This window comes from Salminus brasiliensis, chromosome 16 (genome assembly GCF_030463535.1).
Source record: "Salminus brasiliensis chromosome 16, fSalBra1.hap2, whole genome shotgun sequence".
In the NCBI taxonomy this organism is placed as follows: domain Eukaryota; kingdom Metazoa; phylum Chordata; class Actinopteri; order Characiformes; family Bryconidae; genus Salminus; species Salminus brasiliensis.
The window spans coordinates 9,363,127-9,386,262 of record NC_132893.1 but is presented as its reverse complement, the minus strand read 5'-3'; the positions used below and the strand labels follow the sequence as shown (position 1 = coordinate 9,386,262).

Here is a 23,136-nt window from a genome sequence, read left to right as displayed (position 1 = left end):
AGGGGTCCTAAAGGGGTACATTTATGGACTTTGTATAGAACAGTGACTTCTATTCCCATCCTTGTTCTCTTTCCTGTCACAGAGAACCAGTCTGTTTACATTGGTGTTCCAGTGCCAAGGGGGTACAGGCGAAAGCGTCGACGTCACAGGCACACATCACGACATGACCACAACCATGGTCGTGAGAGACACTACGATCGCCATGAGCACCACACACAAGACGAACAGTATGATCCAGATGATGGTGGGCATGACTCAAATGAGCAGCTCTCAGACATCAACTCCACCAGTGAGTGAACAGAATACCACACTACATTTATATTGCATAATATTGTGGTAGCGGTATGCACTGAAATGTTTTTAAAACACTAGTGAAAAGACTGGCCAGATCAAACTGCAATGATTCATCCAGAAAGTCCAGAAAAACTAATTTGTCATGTATGACAATTGGTCAGGAATTCACAAAATGCTGTATCACTGCCATTTTAATAACAATTAACAAACTGTGCAGCCCTGGTACCACAAGAGGGATTCTATAAGCAATGGCTGAAAAAATTATTTCAAAATGAGAACTCACTCCTTCTAGAAAGCAGGCTACATTCCTATATAGTTTATCTTTCAGTGCACTCTAGGTAGAACCATTGAGGGATTTTAAAGCATTTACCAGTCGATAAACCCTTTTTGATGCTATTGTTTAACCCATATTCCAGAAGGAATGTGGAATATTGCTATCAATGTGTATTGGTATTGGGCCAATATTGACAGAAAATGCTGGATCAGATCAAATCAAGTCTAAAATAGCAAACTTTAATGTTGCGTGATGTTGTTATGTTGTTAGCTTTGTATTTTGTACTGTGAGGTAGTACAGTGTTTAAGATGTTTGAACATTGTAACCTGCTTTGATACTGATTTAAAATAAAATAAAATCAATTTTAAATATTAAAGATTGTTTGCAAATGCAGTTCACAAAGTAGAATTTCTCAGCAAAACTGAAAAAAAGACTGAAAAAAACGAATATAACGAAATATAATAAACAAATCAGGGAAGCGCTCTTAGTTGATCTTAAAAGTACATACTTTTTATGTGATTTATTATGTTTATGTATACTCTACTTTTTAATGCCTATACCTGTATTATTTTTAGGGCATTATGACTAAACGTAGCAATGAGAGAGGAGGGTTCACTGGAGGTGGAGGAGGAGAGCACTTGTTAGGTCTTTCATGCATGAGGCTCATTGCCTTGCTCTGGACTTTAGCTGTGCTAAGGCTCAGTAGAAAACAGCATTGTGGAAAACAAAGTCATAGAGCTGGAACACAAGGCAACACAACATAATCAGGATGACATGTAGGAATGACTTGACTTGACGGCACTAAGGAATAGAGTTGGGGAAGAAAGAAGAAAAAGTGAGGAGACTGGAAAGTTTCTAATGAGGTAACAGACAAGAAGGAAAAAACGAAAGTTCTGAATAGATCTGTCTAGACCAGGTGTGAGTAGACCAAATATTGGTGAGATAACTGAAGGATGGATCAGCAACGCTTTATTTTGCCAGCTGCACCATGCAATGTTCAGGACTCAGTTTTGACCCTCACCTCCAGTCTTGGTTCCTGTTCTTCTTTAGCAGGTAACTACACAGGTAAATGCACAGCCTTTTGTGAACACACTTGACTCCTCTCTTATTGTGTTATTTTTTCTGAATACCATGTGCTAAATGTATTCAGTATGAAACTGTTATAATACACACTGTTAAAAATGTTTTTGATGTTCAACCTAAGAAAAATGAATAATGTGGTAAGAATTTATATAAGGAAAAATGCCAGCAAGGCACAATGTGGGTTAATTAAAAATGATAAGAGATTCTAAATATATAAAATAGAGAATAAATAAAATGTTTAGCAATGTAAATGACACATGTAACTTCATTATTCCAGTAAAACATTGATGCTAAGGTTATCACTGGTAAACATGTCCACTAAGGAAACTGTTCAGAGGAATAAATAACTGATCATCACATTGATTATCAGTCTACTCATGGTTTAGCTGAAACTGCTTATTTATTTAATGTGTAAGTATTCTAAAAGTAAAAAGTACAGTACTTACTGTATAAAGCATTATACTATCAATTTGTAATGCATTATAAAGATGCATCTAAAATGTAAGTTATTCATTTTTATAGTCAGTTTCATAATGTCTCCTGAATACATAATAAAATGATATTTTGCTAAAGATGAAGATGGTATTCAAAGAAAGTCGTATAGTGTTGTAGAAAAGCTTGACTTGAGATTTGCTGAATTAATGCAAGGTTGATCATCCAAATACATGCCCTGATTATTTTCTACTTATGCGCCTGTTTGAAAGACAGGGAACCTTGTGAATGGATTTCTTAATCCATTCACAAGGTATTCAAACTTCCTCAAGACACTGGTGTTTAAAACAACTAAACACTAACCAAGATGAAAAAGAAAGACATAGTTTTACACACTGCTAATGGCATACCACAGGCAGACACATCTGTGATTGTACCATAGGATCAGTGGGATTACACAGCAGTCAGCAACTAGAGAAAAACACTCACGTGATAATAATCCCCTGAAGGCAGGGAACCAGGGTGAAAGGAATAAGAAACGTATGCTTACTGAGAGCTTTGGGGCAGTCTATGTTAACCAACCGCTACCATGCAAGTTGTTTTTTTTTTTTTGGCGTATTGTGTACATTCAGTGTCGCTTTTGAGTTCTTTCTGATTAGAACTGTTCCTCTAGTGGCAGCCAATGAAGGCCTGTGGTCAAGCAGTAGAGGAAAATAGGTCAGACTTTTTGTTGACTAAATAATAGAAAAATGTATATAAAATCTTAAATTCAAAAACCTTGTGGGTAAATCTATGATATATAAATAACATTATTCACCTCAACGTTTGACCTAACTGAACAGCACATCAAAACAAACACACATCATAACTATATGCTCTGTTTTGTGTTAAAAGGGCAGAGGTTTGATGACATTGGTGGGGCCTTCAGGCTTGGAATGTCTGTGGTCTAGATTTCCTAGCTAATATTCCACATTTTTGCCTGTCATCCAGTTAAATATGTGGAAGACTAGTTTAATACAGTTCCATAAAGACCAACCAAGTTCTAAGGACGATTTATTAAGTATTCTGTGGTCTACAGAACAAATACAGTGGTATCACTTTCATCAGATCATTTACTACTTTCACCAAAGCTGTTTTATTGCTTTACTCACAAATCAGACTGAAATTATAATAGATATTGTGTTTATTTAAGAAATTGCTAAGCTGTTGTTTTAATTTATTTTTAATTTAACTCAATAATGGAAGGTTAGAGATTAGTCTGTAATTGTAACAATGCTTTCATATTTTTTCATTTTCATATAAGGCTTTAAATATATGAAATATAGTACATAAGTACAGTAATAAATATGTCTATTCAACATTCAACATTTTGAAATGGATTTATAAGCAAAGTATGCACCATTATTAACCTCTTAACACTATTCACACTAAGGCATATTACTCTGACTACAGGGACACTGTATAAAATGGTGGGGCTATTCTTTGGTAATAGAAGTTTGTAGTAACACTATGCCCGCACACCAGTTTCTCCTGCTGCAGAAAGACTGCGCTCCATCCTTGGAGAGGACGATGACCCCACACCTACACTCTTCACTGAGATGGACACATTGCAGCACGAAGGTGGAGAACTGGAGTGGAAGGAATCTGCCAGGTAATTTAATCACACAGTTAATTATGCTGTTAACATTGTATGTTTTGGATCACAAGCAGATCCTTTCATTCTCCACATGTTGGTCTTTCCATTAAATTGGTAGAGATCTCATCACTTCACGATGCCTTATAAAACTGGGTGCTATTTCTACTGCGAGACAATTAACCCAAATCAGAGTTAGTGTCTCACCAGCTGTATGTTGTCAGTTTGTTCATATAATTGTAGTTTGTTCAGACCTCCCCTTAACAAACGCCTTGCATTATTTACAATGATCATCTAATACCTCTAATTTAGCTACCAGTGATTTATTTAATTAAGTCAGGTGTGCTTATTATGAGTTTAAATTATTTAATGTTGGCTTAATGATGGCTGCAAGCAGTGCTGTTTTGTCCTATATATATATATATGCAAGTAAAGGTATCTCCGATTGTCTGTTAGATTAATAGTTTAAGAATTTGCTTGGGTGAATCATAATGGATCAAATTTGTGTTGTTCCATCAGGTGGGTGAAGTTTGAGGAAAAAGTGGAAGAGGGTGGAGAGAGGTGGAGCAAACCCCATGTTTCCACACTGTCATTGCACAGTCTGTTTGAGCTACGTACCTGTTTACAGACTGGCACTATCCTGCTGGACCTGGAGGGCTACTCTCTGCCTCAGATAGTTGGTAAGCAATGAAGCAATAAGCTGTGAGAGTATAAATGTTGGATCTTTTTCATACTGAAAGTTGGTCAGTGGGTAAACTGACATTTATAGATAAGAATCACTTTTTCATAAATATTAAGAAAGGGATCTTGTGTAATTCTATGATAGACTACTCAATTGTTAGAAGGTATTTGTATCTCTTTTGTATATTTGAAATATTGAAAATAGAAATAAAGCCTAACATGTTAACTATAACTGTTTTACATCCGTTATCTACCTCTTGTGCAGATGACATAGTGGAGAAGCAGGCACAGGATGGCCTGATAGCTCCAGAGCTGAAAGAGAAAATTAGTTTTGTCTTGTTGAGGAAGCATCGACACCAGACCAAGAAACCCATCCATCGTTCTCTGGCTGACATTGGAAAACCCAGCCCTTCAACTAAAGGTCTTGACCTCTGTCATTTTATCAGTTTTATTACTGACATGGGTGTGGGAGTATCTGTCCTATACCGCAGAACCTTTTAACCCATAAGTTACTAGTACTATTTTCACTAATTTTCCTTCATGCTAACTAGTTTACAGTTATCTCATCTAGGGGTGGGCAATATGATAATAGGCTATTGCTGACAAATTGCAATACAATATGTATTTATATCAATAGTACTTCTTGAACATTGAAAGAATGTGTGTACAAAAACATGTGCAATATTGAACTAATTCAATATTTTGAATTATAGTTTTTCCCGATTATTTTACTGAGTGCAGGGAAGTGCATGAAACTGATTGCTTTAGGTAATATATTGTATATATTGTAAATAAGGGTTCTTTGCTAAATCACAGTTGCATGCAGACACTACATATTGTGAATCAGCTTCTTCAAGTATATATATATATATATATATATATATATATATATATATATATATATATATATATATATATATATATTCAAGTAATACATTTTTGCCATATCACCCACCCTTAATGTCATCTTATTCTGCTACCAAATCTTTGACGAATCCTACATTCTACACCATCTCCACATTTTTCTCCTTCATTCTTCACTCCGCTTCTCTTTCCTACCCCTGCTTGGTACCAGACCGCAGTCCAAGCCGCAGCCCGAGCTGTGCGTCTGGTTTACATCGTTCCACTGAGGACCTGCGAGCTCGCCAAAGTGGCAGCCTGGGAAAATTGCGTGAGTCCAGACTTCTGACCCCAACCTCATATGCTCTAAATTACAGTTCATTTCTGTTCTACATCTCCAGATCTGCTGTTCACTTTCTCCACTGATTGACCTTACAGCATATGGCATGAGGATAGTTCTGGGTATAACATGCAGGTTTATTGTATATTGGTATGGTATATTTATATGGTATGCTTAGAAATGAAACTATCCGCTTTCAGGTGCAATTGTTTTTTAAATTCCTGATCTGAAGTAATTGCATGTTACAAAATGTTTTTTGACTGGAATGAAAATCTCTTGTGTGATTCTGATTATTCAATGTCTCGAGAAACACAACATTTCTCCTGTAACATCAGTACATGTCAGGCTTATAGCAAAACAATTGGTTGTTTTAGTCAGTGTGTCTAAAGGGCCAAACTGTTTTGGCCAGCATCTCTGAAACAGAAAGATGTATTGTTCTTCTGGTCAGCAGTGGTAAGTACCAACCAATAATGGTTTAAACAGGGACAACCCAGAGCCGTATACAAGGTGTTGGGCAACCATGGCTTACCTCTGCACAAAGGCTATAACATTTGGTCCAAAATGGCTGATGGTTTCACAAATGTTTTATATTAATGCTGATTATGGAAGGAATGTATCACAACACACCTGCTGGATTACGTGCCCTACATCTCAATGAGAACAAGCATCTGTGGTATGCACTGGAGCAACAAGTTTGATCTGTGGTGGAACTTACAGTTCAGTTACAGTTCTGAGGCCTAATGTCTTGGTGACAGTTGACAGTTGCCAGAACAAAAAATATCTTTACCTGACTGGGCTAACGCTGTGATTGGAAGAACAATTTAGTTACTTAAAGACAATACACTACATCTTTTTTACATTTGAAATTGATCAAATTTAAATAGGCCAAGGAATAAGTTGTTATTTGTTTGTTATTGATTGAAATCCCAGCTTTACATTGATGTGTCATGATAGTTTATTTACACCAATATATTATTATTATTTCCTTAAATTGAAATAATGCTTCATCACCTGCATGATTTATGTATTTCAGATCCTTCTCAGTGTCGTAGTATGAATGACATCTCAGTCACTCCAAGCAGTGACCAGGTAGGGGTTTTATATATTCTTTTGTTTAATTGTGTCATATTTTAGTTTACAAAGAGAGATGGAAGAGCTTGCACTTGTTTGCTGCGTGTCTGTATTGATTAAGCTGTGTGAATATGTTAATTAGAGGAGAATTAGTGAGAAGTGCTCCAATCTGTGATTAACTAGGCCTCAGCTGCCATGATAGAGATTTTGGTAACAATAGAAGCCTGTCATTCCATGGGAGCAAGATCAGTGCCATGGCTTAACTCATTACAGCAGGTGACATGCATGAGGCGGAATGTTCCGTTCTATTTTTTTTTCTAATCCGAACACAAGTCATGCAGATGTTACGTCATAACTGGAGGGGATATCTTATTTTATTTTTCCTTTGTACAATTGTTTAAATGATTATACCAAGAATTAATGCATAAAAACATGTGAGAAACACTGTAAGTCACTTATTTTTTCTCTAATGTTCAGCCAAGGTGTTATTAGTGGGCCAGTGTAAGAGGTAGACGATTACACTCCTCTGTTCAAATCAGTGGTGATCCCCTCTCAGTATGAGCCTGAGTACACTTTAATTAGTTGCTGCCCTTGAGAGTGACACCCACCACTCACTTTTATGGTTATAAGCACTGCATGCACTGTTTGGCATGATCACAGCCACCCCAGAGTTTTCTTCAGCTTCATCAGCACTCTGAGGGTCCTAGGTCACAACTACAAAAGCTGATCACTGCCCAACCCAATGTTCTTTGTTTTAACTGGTATTTACTATGTTTTTAAACAATCTAACCTAGAATCTTAGAATGATTTTTAATAATCAATTAACTGTAATTATCTTGGCTTAACTGTAGTTTTAGATGCATGGAGCATCCTCAAAACAAATGAAAAAAAAAATCCAACCTACTTTAATGAGGGCTGGATACAGTCTAACTACAGAGAACAGAGAATGCAGACCAGCTAAAGGTTCCGCCTATTATATGCAACATGTAACATATGTAACCAATATGTACGCCTACTTTTAGCATTGTTTACTGTAAGTAGAATGAGTTAAAGTGTATGTGCAGTCAGGAATGTTACTTTTTATTAAAGGTGCCAATGCTTTTATTGAGTATTAAAACTTATTAACTTATATTAAAACAATTTTGGCAGATCGGAATTGGACCTTTTTGCAGCTGTTTTAGTTATGTGGGTTTTGCTTTTGAACAGAACACAACAGTGTTTGAGGTTCACAGTTGGTTATTTCCATGTACTGAACTCTGATTATTCAGCTAAACACAGTTAAACATTCTAGGGCATCTGTGGGCATCGGTGATGGAGAGGGATGCCCAGGTTTAGCTAAACTAAGTTCGATAAGCAGCATTTAGAAAGTATACTTGATGTCCAGGTGTGAAAAGACCAGGTGGATGATGGGGGATATTCATTTTCAGAAGAGCGTTTTTTCTTGTTGGTATATTGGTAGGAATCTAGTGTAAGTGGACTTGAGTCCTCTATGTATGCAACAGGGAATAATGGTGCTGGGATAATAGTGGCTGATTTGAAGCTGGTCAGAACAGCAGTTTGTGCCAGGGATATGTTGAAAGTCCAAGGTGGGGGCGGGTCATGGATCTGAATGTTCCCTTTGTGTTTAGTTAGTTTGACGGAAACAAGCTATCATTACAAATGCAGGAGAACCTCTACAGACTAAGATATCTGATTTGTAACTTTTTCATTTTGGTTCAGGTCAATGCATGTTACAATCATAATATGCAATATACCTCAATATTAAATTCACTGGTTTCTTTTAATGTCCCAATACACGTCTTCCTAATTGGGTTTATCTGAAATAGCAAACCAATATATTAATCTTTTCATCTTTAATATGAAATGCAGTGTAAGATCAGTGTTTCAGTGGAACACAATATGTCATAAACCACTGCTTGACAGTAATGCCAGGAATCCATACTGAAATACTAAAAAATGACCTTGAAAGTTAAAAAAGGGTCAGCGCAACAGAAAATAGCTTGTTTATTTCAGGCATGAAATGAACTGACTCTCAAAGCAGCATTAGCAGCTTAAACAGTGATTTTGATCTAAGCAACAAGCATTCCATAATCACATGCTCAGTGGGAGCAGTGGCAAAAAGAGGGAATGCTGATTAGGGTGTTAGTTTGTGCGTGTGTGGGGTATATATTCAAATGAATCTTCAGCGGTTGCGTAACACTATTGATGAGCATGCACTTGCTGCTGGCTATTCCCATCACACGCAGAGACATCAATTGTGGAGAATAAATGAATGAAGGAATGATTATTGATGATCTTAATGGGTTTCATGCACACAATAGATAGGGCTCTGTTCCGGGTTTATGAACAAAGAAAAACCTACTACTACAGGGGCAGAATATATTTAATTTAACCCTTTAAAGTCCAAACCATCAAATAATTCCCAAAAGCTGCACTGTTTCTTAGACCTTCAGAACATTTATTTAAAAAGGGAAATTAAATAGCTTTTATTTGTAAGAATGCTCACAACTTCTAAACAAACTAAAATGTATAGAAGGTTCCTTATTTTGGCATGGGGTGGAGTCTGGGGATCGCCCCGGGGGAGATGCAGACAACGCAGGCCTGACACTTATACTGTTGCCTATAAAATATGAAGAGAATAATTTAATTATCACTGATTTTGCAGAGGCCATATTATATATTTTTTTAAATAATATACAGTATTTTATTTAAAGCACAATAAAATAAATTTAATTAATTAATTTAAACAGTATGATGGGCAGGTGACCAAAATACCAAGCTTTAACTATACAGGCAGGATTGCCAACCTAAATGTTTTTTTTTTTTTTAAACCTGCTGACCAGAAGCAGAAAATATCATAGAATGTGGCCAAAGTGAAAACCCACTAAATATTTATTTAGATAATTTAGAAATTGCAGTGGTGGCTCAGCAGTTAGAGTGCCGGGCTATCAATAACAGGGTTGTGGGTTCGATTCCCAGGCTCAGCAAGCTGCCACTGTTTAGCAAGGCCCTTTACCCTCTCTGCTCGATTGGGTGGTGTTTGGCTGGAGTTGGAGTTGGCTGCCCACTGCTCTGTGTGTACTCACACTCACGTATGTGTGTGTGTGTGTGTTCACTTCCACAGATGGGTTAAATGCGAAGGACACATTTCCCTGTACAGTGACAAATATGTGCACCTTTACTTTTACTTCAATTGATCAGTTCACATTACTTAAGAGTATTCATATTAACATTGTAAAAAAAGACCATTTAAGACTTCTTTAAAATAGTCATGGTCAGGGCTGGACTAGGAACTAAATTCAGCCCTGGACCTTTGTTTAGACCAGCCCACCACAATCCTAAGCTGTGTCAAGACACTTTTGCTACTGCTCTATTTCTTACTTTTCCCTTCTGTCACAAAGAATGTGAAGGAGATGCAAGGAGGTTATGGAGACCTGCTGCAATAATGTCTATTTTGGCTGCTGGGCATTTCAGTGCAGTTCTTTGCCTTCTTATGTGAATGGAGAGACTTGGAGATTTTTCTGGATACGTGTGGACGGGGCCTGAAAGTCTCAGACGTCCTGGGTAACTGGAAGTCGGTAGCTGGGCAGCTACACTAGTTTGTGTTTGTGTGATTAGCTGGTGCACTGAGGAAGCAGTTGTCTTTATCTTGCTTTCTCAGTGGCCTGCACCCATAGTGCCCCACAGGGAACTCTCTATGGTCAGTCCATCTCTGGACATGGCCCTATGCTTTCTATCAGCTCTGTGTCATTAAACTATTTGCTGCATGTGTCACTGTCAGTATCAAGTATCAAATCTTTTTGGAACCACTGCTCATTTAGGAGGAATTTAAAATAAACACAAATTGATTTCTACCTGCATTTATAAACCATCCCAATTTTATGAGTCTGCATTTACAAACCATCCCAATTTATGAATCTGATGACCACACAGGGATAAGAGCCCATGAGTGAAATGTATGCATGATGAAAACAGTGTAGTGTTTCTGTTGTAGTCACCCAATAGTTCAAAATTGATTGTGCTTTCCAGCAGTACAACACACTTTCACTATTGTGACTGCTGTCAGTGCATTCCGCCCCTCCTTTAGTTTTAGGCAGGCGTTGCCCCTCCCCTTATATATAGTTTTTTTTTTTTTTTTGTGTGTGTGTGTGTGGGGGGGGGGGGGTGGTGCACCTCTGACCCACCACCCTTGTTGGCATTTGTATTTCTTCTATTATTTCTCATTTTAATCTACTAAATTTGTTATTATATTTTTACCCTATAATGGTTTCATCATACTGCAATAATGCTCAACAGCTTAAGAACAAGTTCATGAAGAAAATTCCAAGGGATGCAGAGGCGTCCAACGTGTTGATCGGAGAGGTGGACTTCCTGGACAAGCCATTTGTGGCTTTTGTTCGTCTTGCTCAAGCCACCACATTAGGTGGCCTTACTGAAGTCCCTGTGCCAACCAGGTGATGTTGTGCAGCATTCAAATTGTCATGTATCATGTTTCACCCAGGAGGACAGTCTCTTAATGGACCATGCTTAATGTTCTGTCATCACTGCTGTTCTTTTGTCAGGTTTCTCTTTGTGTTGCTTGGTCCTCAAGGCAAAGCCAAGTCCTACAATGAGATTGGGCGGGCCATGGCCACACTCATGGTGGATGATGTAAGTATGAATAGATTAATCATTGTTCACAGATCTGGAAGAGTTTCTTCATATAGTCGCTGCATGATTTTTGTACAGTAGTGCAAATATTTTATTTGTTTTAATTCATAGTAAAATGAGTATTAAAGGAGAATAATTGCACAGAAGCTTCAACAACTAAATAAAATAAGATGTGGCCCATAAATAGGTAAAAATACAAATACTTCGGTTTTTATTTTTTACTTAAGAAAAAGTAAAAGTAAAAGCAGATATAGGCAGACTACACAAGTATACCAGTGGGAAAACCAGAAGATCAAATGTTGTTTTACCAGACTACCAGATTACCAGATAAATTTAGTGTATTTCACACAGCAGCTTCAATTACACACCTCTGATACACATCTCTGACACTTTAATTCAACAAGACAAAATGCTAAATTGTTTTACTTCTCCCTTTTTTATGCAAGTGAGGAAGAAAATAAAAATGAAATGTTGTCTCTGACATTTGCATTGACCTGTGTCTAGCAAAAATCTTAATATTAAATATCAGAGCCTCCATGATAGTACTAGGGTAACAGTAGCTGTGGGCCTTCTTACCAGAAGATCTTGGAAACAGACTTGTGCTATATTATTCACTGATCAACACACATCTTTTGTTGTAATCCAGTGCCTTTACCTCATGGTCTTTACAGCTCTTCAGCGATGTGGCCTATAAGGCCAGAGATCGTGAAGATTTGATTGCAGGGATTGATGAGTTTCTAGATGAGGTAATAGTGCTACCACCAGGAGAGTGGGATCCAAAGATTCGTATTGAACCGCCAAAGAAGGTTCCCTCAGCAGATATGAGGTACGTTGCTGTATAGACTTGGAATATTAAAAGCCATCTGGAATATAAAAATGCATCATTTTATTCCCTCCAAACATCTATTACTATTAATAACACATGAAGGTGAATATGTATAAGCCCTGCTTAAGCTATCAAATTGCTTTTAATCTGCAGGAAGTCTGTTTTTTCACTAAATGAGTTGGGCCAGGTGAATGGAACTGCAGGAGGAGGAGCAGTTGATGATGATGAAGTGATGCCTGCTCCTCATGAGTTAGGAGAGGAACTGGCCTTTACTGGGAGGTAGTCATGCTGAATTATGAAACATTATCACTTTCTTTTTATGGATTTGAGACTGGTGTACATTGTAGCTGGGGATGAGCTTTCAGGCTTACACAATGCTTATGCTACAGTCACTGCACTGGTGATGTGTGTAACAAGTGGTTTAACATGGTGTGTGATGTAGATTTTGTGGAGGTCTTTGGCTTGACATCAAACGGAAAATACCATGGCTGCTGAGTGACTTCTACGAGGGCTTTCACATCCAGTCTATCTCGGCTGTCCTCTTCATCTACCTGGGTTGCATCACCAATGCTATCACTTTTGGAGGACTCTTAGGAGATGCCACCGACAACTACCAAGTAACATACCTTAATACATTGCACTTCAGTGTAGCAGTAATTCAAGAACGATTGAGATACACTGACAATGATTAATTGTGATAATTGATAAAAGTCAAATTATTATGAACATTGTTCTTTCTATATATATATATATATATATATATATATATATATATATATATATATATATATAATTTAAGAGAATACACTTAATTACAGACCATAAACATATAAATAAATACTTTGAATGTCTCTTGAAAAGTCATCATCATTTGTGGCCATTAGTTTAAAAGATGTTGCAAACTTTAAGACAATATTATTTTGTTAAGAAAGTCATGCAGTAGGTACTTCAAGTAGATAAAGTCGTCATAAACTTTTATAATATATAAAAGTTTATTATATAAATATACATTTTTGTGTCTTTCAGGGTGTCATGGAAAGCTTCCTAGGTACAGCTTTGGCAGGAACAGTCTTCTGCCTGCTTGGTGGTCAGCCTCTTATCATCTTGAGTTCCACTGGACCTATATTGGTCTTTGAAAAGCTACTGTATGAGTTTAGCAAGTGAGTATGAATATAAAGAAAGATACATTTCTCTGGATTAATGTGTATTCCATCATGCTTTATGCTAGTTTCGAGGTTCTGAAAGTGATGTCTGGAATGCATAAACAGTGTCATAACAATTGCGGTGATGTTTTTGTATCCAACATCCAAAACAAATTCAGTGTATGAGGCAAACCAGAGGAAGATATAAAGGCCATTATTGCAGCAAAAAGAAAAACAACACAAAAGAGTACATGCTCCACCAAATAACTCTACATATTTGCCTAATGTGCCTAAAACTTGTACAGCTGGATTGTATTCATAAAATATGGGCATTTCTTCACACTGCATACTTCTTTCATCTCTTTATGAAGTCATGCAAGGCTTAATTGCAAACAGCCTGTTGTCCCGTAAAGCCTGTTGACTGGTAAAGGATAAGGAACTTGGTGTTCTGGCTGCATTGTTGACCTCATTTCTGCTCTCAGGACCAATAACATTGACTACTTGGAGCTGCGACTGTGGATCGGCCTGCACTCCTGTCTCCAGTGTCTAATTCTGGTGGCCTCAGACGCCAGCTACATCATCAAGTACATGACACGCTTCACTGAGGAGGGCTTTTCCAGTCTAATCTCCTTCATCTTCATCTCTGATGCCATCAAGAAGATGGTGGGATCATTCCAGTACTACCCCATTAACATGAACTTCAAACCTGACTACATCACTACCTACAAGTGTGAATGTTTGGCTGCTGACCAAGGTGAGCCTCTTGTCCTCAGGCATAAAAGACTAAATTTCAGTCTTTTAGACATGGATAAGAGAAAGCTAACTACATATTGTTTTTGTACATATTTTGTTTTTGTTGCACACTACGATCTGATTGGAGTAAGTATTGGCTACTGGAAACACACAAGCTTTGTTATCCATATATGTTATATTGTAGATATAGAGAATTGCATTGACCAAGACTACTCTGTGTTTTTTTCTCTTTATTAGTGGCTCCAATGGTTTTGAATTCTTCAGCTCAACTTGGCCAAGACAACCTAACGGATTACTCCTTGGTAAGACAAGTTGGAATACTAAGAAAAAAGTAAAAAATTATCTTTATATATTACTACAATGCTTTGCTGCTAGAATCAAATTTTGATATATTCAATTTTTAAATATAATAAAATATTAGTTTGTTATAAGTAATCCTCATGTGTTATTAGATCGTTAGATTGTGTTTTTACTTTTTTCTTTTTTTCTCTTTGTCTTTCTGTGTTTAACTCTCCTGTGTGCATATATAACCTCATTCCTCCACTCAGTACAACTACACAGGTCTGGACTGGAGCCAGCTGACTAAGAAGGAATGTCTAAAATATGGTGGTTCTCTGGTTGGCAAATCCTGCAAGTATGTTCCTGACCTTGCTCTCATGTCCTTCATCCTATTCTTTGGCACCTACTCCATGACCATCTCACTCAAGAAGTTTAAGTCTAGTCGCTACTTCCCAACTAAGGTACGACTGGAATGTTTCACTGATGTTTTGTACCAGCATATAATAATGAATGTGTATCTTAAAGGGGCTGTCAACTAGTCTTAGTCTGATTTGAGCTGAGCAGGACTGTGCCACACGATGCTGATGTCAATTCTTTCCTCTTAAAAAATGAAAAAGAACTGAAGCAGATGCTTTGTGTGCTACATTGTTTTTTATCTTGTCAGCTTAGTCTGATTGATTATCACCAATTTGGTATTCTATACTATGAAATGTTGCATTTTAGTGTAGAACTTTGTATTTTTATACTTTATCTTGGCATGCCATTTTTATGCCATTTCTGGATGCTAATTCTGCATGAATAGTTGTTGACTGCATTAGCCTTTTTACTTTTGTCATGCGGCTTGTAGAGGCAGGAAGCAGAAGCGGACGTACTCACAGGTAGTTAATTTACAGACACGTGAACTAAAGCAAGACAAGAAACAATGAAACAAGAACAAGGGGACTTTTAAACACTACCCAGACAAACCCAAGAACATAAACCTTACGAGACGTGGACCAGACAAACCTAAGGACATAAACTAAGCGAGGTAACAAAGAGACACTGACTAAATAAACAGACATAAACTGGGCAAGGTAACAAACAGACATAAACTAAATTAAACAAAGTAACCACTGGACACTGAATTCACAAACTGCTGACCAATAGGCACACACATCCAGGACAAGGGAAGACAAACATGTGCACAATGTGCAAGAACAGACGAAGGCATGCATGAAACACAGGGGTAGATATACACAAGAAAGGACAAGGGACACCTGGAGGGAACGAGAGGGCGTGGCAAGGAACTGGGTACAGGTGTGAACACAGGTGTGGCACAGGAGGGACCAGAACTGACAAGACACAAAACAAAGCCATGTGCTAGAAAACACATGACAGGGCAAAAGGGCAGGCATGACAGTTTTAATAATATTTCTCTGTGGGATTTAAATTAAATTTAGATAAATGTTTTGCAAGTCATTGCATTCCATAATTTAAAAAAATAAAACTTCCCATCTCTAAAGGAATGATTTTGTGCCAACTAATACCAAGATAAACCAGTTATGACGAGGTGTAATATTACACAATAAACTGGCCACCAAACTCCCTGTTAAGAAAGTTAAGACTAAAATAAAATAAGTACATACAGTTTCTGTGCATTATGCATAAATCCATTATGGCTCCTCTAAAATCTTAATGGTATCACTGACTCTTAATTGTGTCACTTAATGTGACTGCATTATTTATATGACTCATTTAAGTTGGTATGATATTAACAATAATCATTTCCAATTACATTGATATGTTGTGTTAATATGGAAACAGTTGTATTAAAGATTGGCAAAGGTTTTCAAGGGCGCTGCCAGCGATTTTGGGTCCCTTGAAAAGATTACACTGGGCCTCACAACTCTAACAATACCGCCAAAATACTCGATTAATTTTTTAGAGCCCCTGTGAGTTACATGCAATTGTTTTAACTTTGTTGTAAACTCCAAAGATACTCTTCATGGAGTGACTCAGTATCAGATATTTCTAATATTTGAAATATATTTGACTGTCAATAATAGTTGACAGTCCCTTTAATGCTTGATTATTAATTGTGGCAGTTACTTAGGAAACATTTAGAACCACCCCTTTTCCTACATATTTATACTCCTTTTTATTTTTTTCCTCTTTTGATCCCTGCTTCCAACCTCCTTGTCGTGTTTCTCAGTGTCGTACCCTGATTGCGGATTTTGCCATTATCATATCCATCCTGGTCTTCTGTGGCCTGGATTACCTGATGTCCCTGGACACTCCTAAACTGCATGTCCCCACTGAGATCAAGGTTTTCTTTTTTTCATGATCGTCTGCTATGAGAAAAGATTTTGGAACAAGTTAGCTGCAGTTATTTATAGCAGTGTTTTCACTTTAGGCATTTTTCTCTTGACTTTTCTTTTCCTTTTCCTGTATCTTACTATCCACGTCTATATCTATCTGTCTGTACATATGTGTATGTCTTATTCGTCTCTATAAATGTGCAGCTTCGAAAACTCATCAGTGATTTTTCCATCTTCACGTCAATCATGACATTTGTTGGTCTCGATATGTTAATGGGGCTTGAAACACCTAAGCTTATTGTGCCTACCGAGTTTAAGGTATGAGCATGCTTAGCTATGCTTATTAATTAATTGTTTTAATTAAGCCTTTTACATCTTTTCTTCAACAACTTCTTTCTTGTATATACTGTGTATTCACATTCACATGGATTTTTGTTGTAATTATGAGTAGTCTTTATTTGGATTACTAAATTAACAGTCATTCTCACCCGAAACACTTGTATAGTAATTCTCTAGTTTCTTGAATAACTGTTTGCTTTTTTTGCAGAACTCAATGGACTAATTTCTTAATCATTTGTTGCTTGTTTCTCTGTATTTGTTAGCCAACTCGGCTCGATCGTGGTTGGGTAGTCATGCCCATTGGGAAGAACCCATGGTGGATGTACTTGGCCAGCTTTGTGCCTGCTCTTTTAGTTACCATCCTTATCTTCATGGACCAACAAATAAGTGCTGTCATTGTCAACCGCAAGGAGAACAAACTCAAGGTACAGAAGGTTGATTTAATTGGTTAATTATAATGAATTTCAGCTTTATTTTAAAAACATATTTTGTGCATACACAAATATAACTTAGGGAACAATTTAGCCAAAACAACACAACCTTTCTGTGCTTTATTTAGTATTTCATAGTACATATATAATTCAATAAAAGTCAATATAAGTCAATAAAATTAATGCATGTTTAATGACACCTTGAAATGTTTTTGTTCTTATTTCCTATTTTGGATTATTTTTTTCACATGCTGGACCTGAGCAGAAGGGCTGTGGGTATCATTTGGATCTGTTCTGGGTGGGCATCCTCATGGCAGTCTGTTCTTTCCTGGGACTGCCCTGGTACGTAGCAGCCACTGTCATCTCTATTGCGCACATCGACTCTCTTAAGATGGAGAGTGAGACTAGCGCTCCAGGGGAGCAGCCGCAGTTCCTTGGAGTGCGGTGAGTGTGCAGTAAAGCAATGACTTACTTGTTTATACAATACTGCATTGTATGAACATTGACATGGGCATTATACATATTTCTGTTTTGTCCACAGGGAGCAGAGATTGACAGGTATTTTGGTTTTTGTGCTCACTGGAGTCTCCATTTTCCTGGCACCCATACTGCAGGTGAGTTTTTATGTTTTATGTTACTACATTGACCGTAACAAACTGAAAGAAGCACTTAAATTACGTTGTAATACAACTTTGTAATATTCTAAAAGTCCCTCTATCATTGTTTTACAGTTTTTATAAAGAAATCATTGGTAAAACAAAACAGACTTGTACTTTCTTAACAGAGAATTGTATTACATAATAATACCTAGTACATTCCCTGCAAAAAACAGTCTGGCTAGCTCAAACTTAATGACCAGCTTATCTTTTAACCAGCATGTTCGATTGTTTAGCTGGTCTTCCAGCATTACCAACTAGATTTGGCTAGTCAACCAGTATGCCCAAGCTGGATGACCACCACGCTAGTTAACCAGCATGATCAACATGAACGACCTGGTTGACCAGCATAACCAAGCTGGTTTAGCAGCAAAAGCAGCACAAGCATGCTAATCCATTAATATGACCAGCACAACGACTAGCTAGGTCATGTTGGTCATGTGAGTAGACCATCTTACTGCTTCATTCTGTTGTAACATGTTAACTGATGTATTTCAGTTCATTCCCATGCCTGTACTCTATGGTGTGTTCTTGTATATGGGCGTAGCCTCTCTCAATGGCATACAGGTACACACACACAGGCGCACATTTTTGTTCATAATTCTGTTTTTTGATTGTGTTTCGTTAGTTTTACTGCAACTTTAACTTCACTGATGTTTTCTAGTTCTGGGAAAGGATCAAGCTGTACCTGATGCCTGCCAAACACCAGCCAGACTTCGTTTTCCTCCGTCATGTACCTCTGCGCCGCGTGCATCTCTTCACCTTGGTGCAGATCACCTGCCTGGCTGTGCTCTGGATCCTCAAATCTACTGTGGCAGCCATTATCTTCCCCGTCATGGTGAGATTTCCTCTGTCTTGCAAATTTACTGATATTACGTGGAAACGTTGCTTTTATGGGCAGATGGAAATTAAATCAATTTCTAACATTACCTTTTGAAACTTTTTGAAATCACATGGAAATATTGACCATTAATCTGCAATTAATCGTTTATTTTTATTTTAATATGTATTTGTATTTTTGTATTCTGTATATTGTATTTCTTTTAACCTCTTGGGGTCAATACTCTAGTGTTCTAATGCCATTTGGAGTCAAATCATTCCATTCTGATCTGATACTTTCAGTTCAAAGAAACTTTTTTAGATAAGATTTTAGAAGTTCAGATTTACTTATCACAATGAATCTGTACTCAGAATCAGTAATCCCCATCCCTAATAGCTGCTATATTTCTTCAGTTGAAAGACAACAAGCTGATGATTTTGAAGGTGTCAATTATCACAATTCCACCCTTTTCTGGCCATTCATTTACCACTTAACTTACCACTTATCATTTAACTCTTTACTAGTTATGTCCACATATTTATCATTTTACATGCATACATGTATTTTCCCTGACTTGTCCAGAGATGTACTCAATTTATTCATTACCTAAACTTCACCTCAACCCATTTCTATTTTTATATGGCTTGGCTTATTGGAGGATTGGGGTTTTAGCCCCTCTGAGTCCTCCATGTTTCTTTCACAGACTCATAGGGAGTATATTTTCGGACACTGTTATCCTTAGCCTTCAGGCTTTAATTTACTTCTATTAAGGGTTTGACCTGCTTGCAGATCCTGGGACTGATGGTGGTAAGGAAGATGCTTGACCTGGTCTTCTCTCAGCATGACCTGGCCTGGCTAGACGACATCCTCCCTGATAAAGACAAGAAGAAGAAGGAGGATGAGAAGAAGAAGAAAGAGAAAAAGAAAGCCAAGGGTGGAGATCACGACAGCGATGAAGAGGTTAGCGGACACACAAGACCCTATTAACACACATACACACTAACAACTTCTCATTTATCTTCTTATTGTCTGTTGATGATCTATGTTTTGCTATTAATTATTAATAATCTCTCTTTCTGTTCCACAGTGTTGTTGAAAAGGCACTGTATAACATTTACTACAGTCTGTTTGTCATTCCCTCTAATTAGGGCTGCATGATACAGATAAAGCACCAGTAGTATGATTATATTAGTAAATATTGTGATTGCATATTTTTTTAATGATCAGGTCAAGTTTGCTGCATTATTGTGAGCAAAAGTGTACTTGTATTGACTGTTTGGCTCAGGCATGTGATTGGCTCGAAGGCTCATTTGCATGCATTGCATTTATATTTATTACCAGTTACGTAAAAGCCAATATCGAATTAAGGATTAACAGGCGATGGATACATCGTGCAGCCCAGCCTTCAATCCACTGCTCTCCTTTGTCTAGCACTGGCATGGCTGTCCAAGATCTGTTCTGTCCTTTCTTTTGGTTAAAAGCATGGGTGTTAGTGTTTCTATTTCTTCATGTGTCCTCCACTGAATGTTGTGTTCATTGGTGAGCATGTGAACTTTGTTGCATGGCAATAGTTTGTGCTTACTATGTCTCTCCCAGCTCAAATGTCCAAGAGAGAACCCCCCCTCAGTAAAGATTCCCATGGAGCCAAAGGACCAGTCAGTGCATCCACCTTCCTCCCCTGACCCCCCTTACACACACCCTCCTGCCTCTAAGTGTGAGTAAATATAAAGATTACCTTTTTGTTTGTCACCATAGCCAGCCACAGATACTGTGTAACAGCACCAAGTAAAAACTTTACATCAAAGTGTGTAATAATCCAAACTGGTACATCGTATTTAGAGACTTGGTAGTATTGGGTATTATGCCATGGTATAAACAAATGTGTTTAGCTTCATAGTTTCCAAGATTAAACAACTAAGCTTACTACATAGTTGTGTTGGTGCACATTGTTCACCTTATTCTCCTGAGCTTCATAACAGAGTTTGCCATTAAACAAAATAGTAAGAGCAGACATGTGGACATTTGAGTGGATGTTTAAAATTTAGCACTTTAACCATAGCCGCTGGTTCTCTTCTTCTTTTGATATGGTGCCCCACAAGACTTTTTTGGTTGTGTTGGAAAGCTAGTTAGTTTTGCTCTAAAAAACATTTAAAGGCCTGTTGAAATGGTGGGTTAGCATAGCTAGCTACTTTATGATCAGTGTCCACAACAGGCTGAAATCCTACTTCAGACTACATTCACTTGGGCCCATAAACCATTTAATTTGAAACAACTGGAAATTCTACACAAAAGCAAAAGTAAGGCAAAACAAGGTGAATTATTATTATTATTATTATTATTATTATTATTATTATCTATTGTATACCCTAGCCTTTTATATAGTTACAGAGACATTATCTTGTTCATTTTTGTTCTTGCTTACACATTATTTATGAATTTATTTTTTATGTGTGTTTGTGTATACAGAATAATCCCCTTTTTTCCATCCGCACCCCCATGGGTTCAGACTCGGGCCACAGGTACTGTGTTCAAAGTGCACGATCAGTAAGCTGACACATCCACCTCATGACCACACTTAATGTAAACACAATGTATTTATGTATTTTGCCTATAGTCCCTTTGGGTACATTTTCATTCTGATTTGTTTCTTATACCTCTCATTTGCAACTTTTATCAATTTATTCTACAGCAGAAAGTTTGCAAAAATAGAATAGTACAGAACAGTACAACCTATGATAGATACTTAATGTGCTAAAAGGTTTTACTTTCTGTTCTACATTGAACTAAGAACTTATTTTTTTTGTCCAATTAAACTTGCTTTTGGTTAGGCTACTTTTAGTTCAGTTGAAAATTGTTTCAGACCACTGAATTATACCCACTATCATAAAACCATAACAAAACTAGAAAAGGAAGACTATAGGATTATGTTGTTTCATTTTTATTATTATGCATTAGGCACCAAAAGAGCACTTCACACAAGTCAGAGAGCTTCCTTTCACCCTACTGTAAAGTCTTTACTGTGTCTGGTCCATCATCCGCCATTCCTCAAATGCTGCTCAATTACCGGAGTATCATTATAATTATCAGTTATCTGCTGCTCCCTTTTCCCTTGAGTTTGCCAAATGGTGATGGCAGAAGTCCTTCCTGCGTGCTGGACAGGAAGTGTAGTTGATAAATCACACAACATAAATAAGATAAATGATGAAATCTCTGTGTCAGGGTGTTCACGAATTCAATTTCTCATTGAAAGACAGATTTACCCTTTTCAGTTGCAGCATACTTTTGCCTGTTCCTCAAATGCTTACTATTAGCCAATCAACATCTAGCTGTGTGCTTCCTTTTTACTGCATTTTTGTCCGTGTTGCTTCTCTAAATGAGGTTGACCAGTTGTATAATCTGAGCTGCATTTGTAATTTCTATTCACTGTTCCTCAGCATCCCTCTACACTTGAAGATCTCCTGCCCTCATTCCCCAGCTGCCCTCCCAGTATCTGACTTCAGTATTCAGAGGAGCCTCACTACAAAGAGACTGAATTTTGCCACTACCATACACCTGGAAATGAAACCATGCTGTAGTAAAAGTAACATATTTAAACTGTCTTTAACCTTTACATTGCATACCTTTAACCAGGCCAAAATATGAAGGGCCAGGCCAAAATATGTAGCCCATATACAGATAACCGCCTCTTATTTTTTAAACAAGGCACAACCTAAATCCTCTATGGTACTTTCTTTTAATAAAAGCTAAAAAATTAAACAATCCCAATAATGATATCCTTCTTTACTAATTGTCGTTTCAATTAACATCCAAAAACTTAGACTATATATTGATTTAAAATCTGCATTTTATGTTTATATGCATGACGTTGACCTGCTGTATTACACTACTAGCACTGTGGCTTAAAGGGGTGTGGATATTGTTTGACAAGCTGTGTACAGTGTGCTTATTCATCAATGTCTGTTTGTGTGAATATGTGTGAAATTAATTTGTAAATACATGTAATGCATGCTAGAAATAAAGATATTTTAACCCTTCAAAGCCATGTGTATCATATTTGATACTTATGTGAGGTTTTGATCTGCAACATCAGTGTAATAATTAAATGATGGTCGTATGTATAATATACATAAAACATATAACATTTATAAATTATAAAAAAGAAAATTAGATTTAGATTAGATTTGTGTTTATTGCTCTCTGGTGGATTATCTGTGGACTGCATGCACCAGAAAATGATGAGAATGTCAAATAAACCTTTTTTTCAAAAATAGAATATTACAATTACCGGCTTTAAA

General features: G+C 37.2%; 1 protein-coding gene across 6 annotated transcripts; it reads left to right on the top strand.

Moving 5' to 3' along the window:
- The first annotated feature begins 1,212 nt into the window (after nt 1-1,212).
- slc4a5b (solute carrier family 4 member 5b) lies at nt 1,213-22,865 on the top strand. Of its 6 annotated transcripts, none has more exons than XR_011977648.1 (24): nt 1,213-1,633; nt 3,608-3,734; nt 4,236-4,396; nt 4,663-4,818; nt 6,611-6,666; nt 10,945-11,102; nt 11,211-11,298; nt 11,970-12,124; nt 12,278-12,403; nt 12,567-12,741; nt 13,151-13,284; nt 13,749-14,020; nt 14,257-14,321; nt 14,568-14,759; nt 16,490-16,603; nt 17,198-17,359; nt 17,631-17,809; nt 17,907-17,979; nt 18,520-18,588; nt 18,686-18,859; nt 19,631-19,801; nt 20,438-20,555; nt 21,308-21,360; nt 22,276-22,365. XR_011977648.1 is itself a non-coding variant. In XM_072659601.1 (24 exons), the coding sequence occupies exons 1-24, from the start codon at nt 1,522-1,524 to the stop codon at nt 22,481-22,483; spliced, it is 3,276 nt and encodes a 1,091-aa protein (XP_072515702.1). In that variant the 5' UTR covers nt 1,213-1,521; the 3' UTR covers nt 22,484-22,865. The 6 variants fall into 6 exon arrangements, 5 of the variants coding, with proteins under 5 accessions (XP_072515702.1, XP_072515701.1, XP_072515699.1 ...); XM_072659601.1 differs by lacking the exon at nt 20,438-20,555 and adding an exon at nt 5,473-5,568 and having other exon boundaries at nt 22,276-22,865; XM_072659600.1 differs by lacking the exon at nt 21,308-21,360 and having other exon boundaries at nt 1,213-1,431; nt 22,276-22,379.
- Nucleotides 22,866-23,136: the final 271 nt, after the last annotated feature.

Coding starts and splice junctions, on each gene's coding strand:
- slc4a5b (XM_072659601.1), top strand. CDS start 1,522: ATGGATCAGCAACGCTTTATTTTGCCAGCTGCACCATGCAATGTTCAG. Junction 11,299..11,969: donor CCACACTCATGGTGGATGAT/GTAAGTATGAAT, acceptor TGGTCTTTACAG/CTCTTCAGCGATGTGGCCTA. Junction 14,021..14,256: donor ATGTTTGGCTGCTGACCAAG/GTGAGCCTCTTG, acceptor TCTCTTTATTAG/TGGCTCCAATGGTTTTGAAT.